Here is a 9,966-nt window from a genome sequence, read left to right as displayed (position 1 = left end):
TTTTTATATATATATATATATATAAGTTGTCAGGCATCCTGCAATTTCTAATATCAACAAACCTGATATAGTTTCATATCAAACTGCATAAATTAAAATTAATTTAACTGGTGGTAACAAATAAGGCATTCCCCACTTTGTTTTTTCTTTTTTTATGTAGTAAGAAAATCAAAAGATTCGGATCGGAAGGATATGTTTGTCGAGAAATTTGAAAATAATTTCACGTAGCATTTTCTTCTATCAGTGAAAACTTCTTTATAAGAAAAAGATAGATAATAAACGTAAATCGATCGGAATCTTTTGATTTTTGTATCAAATTTTGTGTACTGTAGTGAGTAAAATAGGTTTCTTTGTTAACAAAATATTTTTGTTTATATGTAACAGACTATTATTATTATTGTGAAAGACATCTGGTAAAATTTTTTTTCAGCATTAACATAAAAAAAGAATGATAATTAACCTACTATGAGGATTAATATTTATTTGTGGCGAGCTTCTCGATGCGAATGTGTATTAGTTTGCAAACAGACCGTCACTGAAAGCTTCTTGTATGGCTTGTTGGCAAGGAAGAGAGAGCCACTGTTTAGGTAACAGCTGTAATTCTCTTTCTAGAGTCATTCGCAATTTATCCCAGAGATGGCATCTCATCATCAGTTTTGTAGTTTCCATCGCCTAGATAGAAAAGAAACATAGTTTGCATCAATTTCATTTACATGAGAAACTTAATTAATTAGGAATGATATTTAATAGAATGAAGTTGAAAATAAATATAATGATTTATGAAAACATACATAAATTCTGATGACCAACCAAATTATAAAAAACTCAACTTTTGAAATGACATTGGCCCATCAATATTACTGTCTACTGATGTGATATCTATACAGTCTTAGACAAAACTTCAAATCAAAAGGTCTTAGACAAACTTTACAGGTCGGTCAGGAATGCAAAAAACAACCATTTTTAACTAGAAACAGAGAAAGATGTATTCCTTTCTAAGTATACATTTTTATTAGACCATTGGGAAGGCATTTTGTGGCTATATATTTAAAAGACCTATAAATCATCCTGTGTGTATATATAAAATCTTAATTATAATTGAACACCCTAAAAACAACTTNAGATGGCATCTCATCATCAGTTTTGTAGTTTCCATCGCCTAGATAGAAAAGAAACATAGTTTGCATCAATTTCATTTACATGAGAAACTTAATTAATTAGGAATGATATTTAATAGAATGAAGTTGAAAATAAATATAATGATTTATGAAAACATACATAAATTCTGATGACCAACCAAATTATAAAAAACTCAACTTTTGAAATGACATTGGCCCATCAATATTACTGTCTACTGATGTGATATCTATACAGTCTTAGACAAACTTCAAATCAAAAGGTCTTAGACAAACTTTACAGGTCGGTCAGGAATGCAAAAAACAACCATTTTTAACTAGAAACAGAGAAAGATGTATTCCTTTCTAAGTATACATTTTTATTAGACCATTGGGAAGGCATTTTGTGGCTATATATTTAAAAGACCTATAAATCATCCTGTGTGTATATATAAAATCTTAATTATAATTGAACACCCTAAAAACAACTTTAATTTATATCATCATCAGCATACTACTTATACATACATGTATGTAAAATATTAAGAGTAAAATTTTTTATTATTATGTTATAGAATTATAAAAATGTTAAATTGATGTAATAAAAATTGCTTATAGTGTAGGATGAAAACAATGATTAAATCTTGACTAATGTAAATTATCTATATAAAAAAGAAAAAAAATTTAAGAAGTTATTTAAATAATTTAATCAAACAATTCCACAAACTTTTGAATTTTCATTTCGAATCTGAGACTTTATTCACAAAAATAAAATTGTTTTGCTAAATTTCTTAACGAGGTTTTCTAAAAGCTTTTTTTTTTCAATAAAATTATATTGAAAATTATAACTATTTTAGGAATCATTTAATGTGAGGCAATTTATTCATTAAATTTAAGAAAACTTTCCATTCTTAACAATAGGTGATAAAGTTAAATTTAGATTAATTTTCAGAAATAACTGTAATATTCAAATAATACTCTAATAATGGTAAAAAAAAAAGTTATCATCTTAGATAATTGAATATTGTGATTTTATACTAACATCATGTTATATTCTACAATAACTACATTTAAAAAATTGTGATTAGTGTTATTCCTCTTCAATTGATATGTTACCACTAAAGCTCAAAAGTCGTTAATGTGTACATTACCTAGCTAATCTGCAGATTAACTAGGGTGATCCATTAAAGTTGCTATGAATTTCACACTTAAAATCAAAAGCGCTTAGTGTTTAAGGTGCATACGGTATTTTTATTTATTTTACGCCATACATGGAGGGCCTCCGAGTTCGAAAGAGGCCCAGGCCAATAAACCATTTTGAGGCCCCTAGTGTACTTAAAAAACATACAAAACTACGTTAAAAAGTTATATTTTTGTTTTAAATAATAAAAATTTTTACAAAAAAACAACGCTAGAATCAATACTAAATGTTCTTGTTTTTATTTATAACAAATACTTTTTTCTTAGGCCCCCTAAGTGCGAAACCTGGGTGCAGACGGCTCTACTGGCCTTCTCGTGATACATTCCATGTACCGTACACGTACCCGAAGAGGGGTGGAAATCAAGAATGTGTTGCAGGTATATAAATTCGACCCCAGTGCAATAAAAGACTTTAGCGACGATGTAACTTAAGTGTTTATTGCAGCCAAGTAGAAAAGCTTCCACAGGAAAACATTCTGTAACAAAGACGTTGCTTCCGGTTTTCTCGCAATTTTTACCTACTAAAGAATTTTATTTAATATTTTCAAGTTAGAAGCTTCCATTTTTTAAATAATAGATTTATTTTTTTTTTCTTATTTTGGCCCCATTAAGCTTAAGATGAGAATTNGAACGTGCGTCCCCACTGTTTCCTTTCTTCTCTTTGCTGGAATCAGAGACGAGCCGCCATTTTACTCACCATAGGTAACATTATCCAATTGTGCTTACTTACTAGTGCAGTCTAAAGATTGGTGACACTTTGAATTTCATAGCAATTGGTTTTTGCGACAAGCACACCTATCTGTGGTACATTTATTTGTGGCAAAGATCTTATTTTCACTTTACTGAGTGCCTAGTAGGTAATGTGCGGATTATCTAGATACTCTGCACATTATCTAGGTAATTTGAGAAATGGAACAGTTTTCACAACTTTAACGGATCACCCTAGTTAATCTGCAGATTAGCTAAGTAATGTACACATTAACGACTTTCGAGCTTTAGCGGTAACAGATACACTAATTTTTCCCATTTGTCTGCTTGTTTTTAGCACTTACTCGATTATTCATAAACTTCTAATGACCATCCGAGTGTGAACTCTTACGTAAACATGCTTTACAAAGCATATATTAATTTCATCTATGTGTGAAACAAACTGCAACTTTCAAATTATTCCTACATGTCTTAAACTAAATATTCCTCTTAAAAAATTATCCCAAAAACTGTCATTTGTACAAAATCTACCAAGTACTAAAATCTAGAAAAATGACGACGAAGATCGATTAAGATGAAAATAGAATTAACAATATAAAAATTACATAATTAATAAATTGACAATTTGTTTTTGCAAATACTTTTTTAGTTTATTTAAAAATCTTGTTTATCGAACCTCGCTCGTAGAAATACTGTGAATTAAGTTGGGGAGTCTCCAACTTTATCCTGTGCCAAATTTATCCTTCAAATAAATGTTTCTTGTATTCTCTCATTTCCAATTTAGCAACATTTTTCTCACCTCCAATAATTTCCATAAAAACTATATAATTCTATAAAATGGATTATTTTAACCTTAACACTACAGATCTTATGTAAAAAAATAATCTAGATTAAATATTATTTCTTGTTTTGATATAAATTGAGTTAATAATAATAATAGTTATATTTTCATCAGTTTTTAATAGAATTTGATAAATTTCAGAACTATCATCTAACATTTAGTAATTGGATGGTCAGGATGGTAAAGACGTTTACCCATTGCATAACAGAAGTTCAAATTCAGTTATTAGATAGTAGTCGACAATAATATGAATGGAAACCACATATGGTAGATAAATAAACTGAGACGGTTTAAACAAAAAAAAAATATATATATAATACACTGCACATAGTAAAAATATTCAATTTCTCAAAAAGTAACAATTTCTTCATTTTTTTTGTTAGATAAGTCATCAAACATCAAGGTAAATTTTATATAGTGTTTGATCTATTTGATTACAAAAGAAGAATAGCAGCTCTATTCTTAAGAACACAATATAATAATAATAATTTAAATATTTTTAAATTCAATTTTCAGAAAATAAAATGAAGAAAGCCAAAACATTAAAGTGGATCAATTGAAATATGAATAGTTTATTTAATTAATACTAGCCTAGGTACCACCTGGCTTTGCTCTAGAAAATGATACATTAAGTAAAGGTAAAATACTCATATAAAAATACATGTGCAAAACTATATATACTATGTACTTATAATAGATCCAACCGAAAACAATTTGACATCAAAATCTATGGAAGTTAGACAGTTTGAATTTAAAACATTTATTTTGAACACTCATCTAATTGGATGGCAAAAATGACATTTCTCAAACTGTACGTGCACAAAAAAAAAAAAGAGGAGGCACTTGCATTCACGAAAACAAGTTATAAAGTTTTTTAAATCCTTAATTAGGTCCAAAAATTTTCATGCATACGAATCCAGCCTTTATTGATAAATATAAAATTTCATATAATAGAAAAAGTAAGATGATAATTAACTGTATAATTTGAGCTCTGTTTTGAACAAAAATATAATCTTGTGCTTATCATTTCTTCTGACACATAATACAAACAGTAAATTTATTCATTTCAAAATTTCTGTAATTTTGTGCACATAACCTTTACCACTGTAAACTCCATATCCCAATAGTGGCCATCAAAAGCAAGGTTTGAGATGGAACCATCTACATCTAAACTGCATTAAGTACTGTAAAAATGGTTATCACATTACAAAACTAATTTATCCATTTCATTTTGGTTTATTTATCAATTAACAATAATTAAAATATGTGATGATGATGATAAACGCAGAAATAAACTCATTAACATTTTCTTGTCAAAAATATCCAACTTACAGACCTGTGCCATTTAATCACTCGTCTTCTGTTCACTGTAGAGAAATAAAATATAGTTGGTTTCTGAAATTTTTGAGTGTCACTTTGTAGAGAATGGAGAATTACCAGAAATGTATCAGATTTTAGGGCAAAAGTTCAAGTAGGAGTGTGTGATTAAAGCATGGTTTGACTTGGAAAGAAGAAAACTAAAAATAAACTTACGGAGGGCCAGTATGTCCTTGGGAAAGTCACAATGAAAATGAGTAAAGAATTTTTCATGTTTTTAAAATCTATTCTTGATTTGTGAAACAAAATACTATGCGAGTTTATAACTGGAAGTTACAATTGGTAGATAATTCATATTTGTTTTCAAGTAGACTTTTAAACACAGGCTATTTGCAGGAAATTATGGTAATTATAAAACAAGGCATCAAAATCAAATAGAGATGAAATATAATTAAATACTGAAACTATGGCCAGCTGTAGACACCAGTACGGGACAAGGTCAACAAGCAGGTGTTTAGAAAAGAACATTAAATTTAAAGTAATAGTGTGTGTGTGTGTAAGGTGTGTGAAATTAACTGAAATTCTCAGTTAATATCAATAATTCATTAAAAGATGTTGCATGAAATTTATAATTATTTTAGTAATTTCATCACTTTTTTAAAACTGTCCACCTTCAAGTAAAAGATAGAAAAGCAAGATCGACGCCCTTGAGCTATTCCCGTAATCGTTGTTGAATATATATAATGCACTATTTAAAAAGCACATACATTCATCTTCTGAGCAATGATTAATCTTTAAACTCTAATTTGAAGGTACAATTTGAGATGGTTAAATTTTCTGCTAGCATTGCTGTTGTTAATATTTTCAAACACGTAAAACAATTCTTTGGGGGATTTAAAGACAATTTTCTTACAAATCACAATGTGATCTTATCATTAATTTAGTGTTGAAAGTTTTTCTTATATTTTGAATATGGTTACAACTTGTAAAGAACAGAGATTTTATCAGTTAATAGACATATTGATGAAGTAGAATTTTTATATACAATATTAGAAATATTAAACATAAATTTTCTAAAAATCCTCAAAATACACTGTCAAGATTTATATTTAACACTTAGTGGTGACATGGTTGGGCTAGAAATATAGAATGACCTATTGTCTTTATCCAAACTCTTATGCTATAAAGCTTTACACTTAATTAGAAGAATGGTTTTTCACGATAAAAATATTCACAATATCACAAACGTTAACTTTATTGAGAATGATAAAGCTAAAGGTATTCATAGTAAGTGAAGCTTTTTAAATCAAGTTTACTTAACAACTATTATAGACCAGATTAATTAATAAATCTGGAACAATTTTGATATTTATAGAAAGCAAGAGAGTTTTATCAAATCCAATTTTTTTGTTGCTAGACAAATTAGTATCTAAAAATCAAGAAGCAATACTGTGCTATAGTAAAAGCAAGTAAGCAGAAAAAGTGATTTTACAAAGGTTGCATTTTTATTATTTAAAAAAATGGTTCACAGAATTACAGTATCTATATTTGGTAAAATATCTATAAAAATTTTTCTTCATATCTGACTGTATAAGTAAGAATAAATAGAATAGTTGTATTTTCCTTTCTTAACAAACACTATACTTTGTAAGTGGTCTATATATATTAAAGTTTTATCCAAACTGTAGATTTTCTTTTTGGTGTTTTTACTTTCTAAATATAACTTTATCAATTTATTTCACTCTCTAATTGAAGAATATTTTTGTTTTATAAAAGCCAGTCAAACCTTAAAATTGAAACTTCCCGCACTGCAATTCGTTGTCAAAAAAAGTTGCAAAAAATTATTCAAATATTAACAGAAGCATAATCTGAATAAAAAAAATTAACAATAAAAGTTTAAAAGAAATTTATATAGAAACTATGATATTGATTAAATTAATTTTTAATAGTAGTAATTGTGGAAATAGGCATCTAAATGTCTGTGTATAAAAGACACAACTTGCTCTGTTTTACCATAGAAATGCATAAATTTCACCATCAAAATCAACAAACTAGTAGATATAACACATTACATTTTATCTTAAAATTTCAATAATTTAGTATCATATATTTTATTGAATTGCAATTTGGAAAAATTGTAATCATCAATTTCCACTGTTGTCCATTTGTCTGTCCTTCCTTAATGCTGAGAATGGAATTAGATAGATGAAAGTCAAGACCAAATATAGAAAACTTAGGGGCAAGGAGGCCCTGATTAACATTATTTCAATTCAAAAATTTTTCCCCAAAACTAGTTAGAATGATGACTGGCATGACTCTATTGTTAAAGGAAAAGTATAGTGTACAGGGGCAAGCCAGTTCTAATATCAGGTGAAGAGCATATATCTTAAATAAATTAAAAATTGCAGCCAGACATTGTAACAACATTTATTAAATACATTACCCTATAAGAAACCAAGTCAGAATTGTCATCATAATCAATCAATCGTGACGGATATATAAATCTGGCTGGCATGATTATTTGATTATTATGATTCAAGCTGGATAATAAATCCAGATAATAATCATGCCTTCATGATTATTATATGGATTTTTTAAAATATATTGTACAACATAAAAATTAATATTCAGAACAAGAAATCAATTTCATTTTAAACAAAATATTTGCATTTAAAATGACATTACTCAATGAACAATTTTTACAAATGATAGATTATTATAATAGGACCTTGGTTTGTGACTTGGTTTGAAATTTTTATTCTAATCTCTCAATTTTTATGTAAAAATATCTTATCTATCTGAGACTTTCAGAACAAAAAGTAATTATGAAAATTAAAGTCTGTGGGGGAAAAGAATATTCTGTATTTTGCGACACAAAATACACAAATTTAATTAACACTACAGAATGTGATGAAAATAGATATGGAATGAGCAATTACTTATTCTGACAATGCCAAGATGCAATTTTTAATCACATTTTAACTTAAAAAGTTGCATGACTTGCAGTCAAGACCAGAAGTTTGTGTATAGTTAATTGGGGTCTCCGAACCCTAAGCCTTCCATATCCGGTTTCCATTTTACATGTATCTAATTCTGTTCTCAAAATCAAGGAAGGAGGAATGGATGGATGGATAGAACAACAGTGAGAATCTGCAATCTGCAGCTTGAAAATTGCAGCCCAATAAATACATTCTAGTAGAATATACTCTGGAAGATCTAGGAGAGATGAAAATACATTGCACAGCTCCACTAGAATCTAATATTTTTCATAGGTCATCATCATTCAGAAAGTGTCTTAAAATAAAGGAAAATTCCTTTTAATATATTTTTTTACTTTTTACATTTACCATTCATAATTTATATTTGAAGGTGTCAAGTAATAATATGTTTCTGCCTTTTAAAGAGAAATTTTAAGTGATATTCATATTTCAGAATATTGCAAAAAAAAAAAAAAAAGTAAACCTATCAGTTTCTTTAAATTTCATTCATTAAGTATACACTGATAGTAAATATATTATCAATATATTGATAGTTTTTTCTTTAAAATTTCACTATCCTAAATTTATACATTATAATATATTTTAACAGATTGTTCTGAAATTAAAAATAGTAGCCATTCAACAAATAAACTTCATCAGACTAACAATTAAATACAGACTAAAAGATTAAATATAAGTTGATAAGTTCAATGGATTAAACTTAGCAGAAAATGAATTAATTAGAACAACAGTAACTGGAATTCCACTTATATGCTTCAGAGACTTTTAGAATAGGCATAGCTATAAACACTCTTCCGAACAAAACTGTTATGCAATAAAATATTTCACGAATATAACAGTTTTGAACAATAAAATCTAGAATTCATAACACTCAAAATATTTAGACATCATTATCAGACTAATACTACATGTTCTGTGATTATTAAATGTTTAAATAAATTCTGATAGTGATGAATCTTCAGAACAAATATTCTTTTTAGAATATAATTCTTTGGATGATCAAGAAGCTGAAATCACATAAAAAAAGTGATCTTTTTACTAACTTCATCCTTCCTGGAAATTGTAGCCGGAATGCCCATTAGTACTATTTGCTCTTACTAAATAAAAAATACATGAGAATGAACTTCATTCTGTCAAGAAATCTCAAAATGATTTGCTTCTCTACTTCTGCTTAAAGACTCAAATCAAGCCCTTCAACTCTGTTTATAGAAATCATTATAAGAGCATGTAGAAAAACCTTCAATTCTTAGGAATTTGCAAATGTAACTGAACAATTAAAATTGTTCAGTTACATTTAGCTCAGAAGGTAATTTGTTAACAACAATAAATAAAAATTGTGATTAGACAAGCAAAGAAATAAGTCTTTTTGGTCTGTAATTCTTTCACTGAAAATTAAAGCCTATGTACAGGACTTTTAATGGGTAAGAGTTTAAATTTAAAACCTTGCTCTTTTCCTATATTTTTCTCTTTACGTCTCCTTACCATAATTTATTGGTTTTTGATGAATTTTATGAGTAAAAAATTTTAAATTGGTGATTAAAACTTGTATGCACAGCCTTGTTATGGACTATAAAAGCTAGCATAATTATGATTTGAAAGAGTATTACAGTCTGTCTATGGAAAGAATCAACTTGGGTATTAACCAAAGAGCATTAGTCATTAATCGCTTAGTTGTGGCAAGTTACTTCAGGTTTCTTCCTCATTTGTTAGAACATGAACCAGAATGACTTTTCCATTAATTGTGTTATCTAGTAACAGAAAATAAAATATGTCAGGCAATGTGTGA

At 27.9% G+C, this 9,966-nt stretch overlaps 1 protein-coding gene and 1 long non-coding RNA gene across 2 annotated transcripts in view; one reads left to right on the top strand and one right to left on the bottom strand.

Annotated features, from left to right (window-relative positions):
- Positions 1 to 6: 6 nt before the first annotated feature.
- The window catches only part of LOC111636145, a 44,299-nt gene continuing 34,339 nt past the window's right edge, over positions 7 to 9,966 (bottom strand). The window contains exon 7 of the mRNA XM_023381324.1: positions 7 to 672. Within this exon, the coding sequence (XP_023237092.1) occupies positions 514 to 672 (159 nt within the window). The 3' untranslated portion in view covers positions 7 to 513. The remainder of the gene's footprint in view (positions 673 to 9,966) is intronic.
- Positions 2,450 to 2,942, top strand: LOC111636146. The gene is made up of 2 exons (XR_002758492.1): positions 2,450 to 2,693; positions 2,761 to 2,942. It is a non-coding gene; the product is annotated as an uncharacterized LOC111636146 (long non-coding RNA).

This window comes from Centruroides sculpturatus, unplaced genomic scaffold (genome assembly GCF_000671375.1).
Source record: "Centruroides sculpturatus isolate CEXI.00-Female unplaced genomic scaffold, Cexi_2.0 scaffold1046, whole genome shotgun sequence".
In the NCBI taxonomy this organism is placed as follows: domain Eukaryota; kingdom Metazoa; phylum Arthropoda; class Arachnida; order Scorpiones; family Buthidae; genus Centruroides; species Centruroides sculpturatus.
The sequence above is the reverse complement of the archived record's forward strand: the minus strand, read 5'-3'. Positions and strand labels throughout refer to the sequence as shown.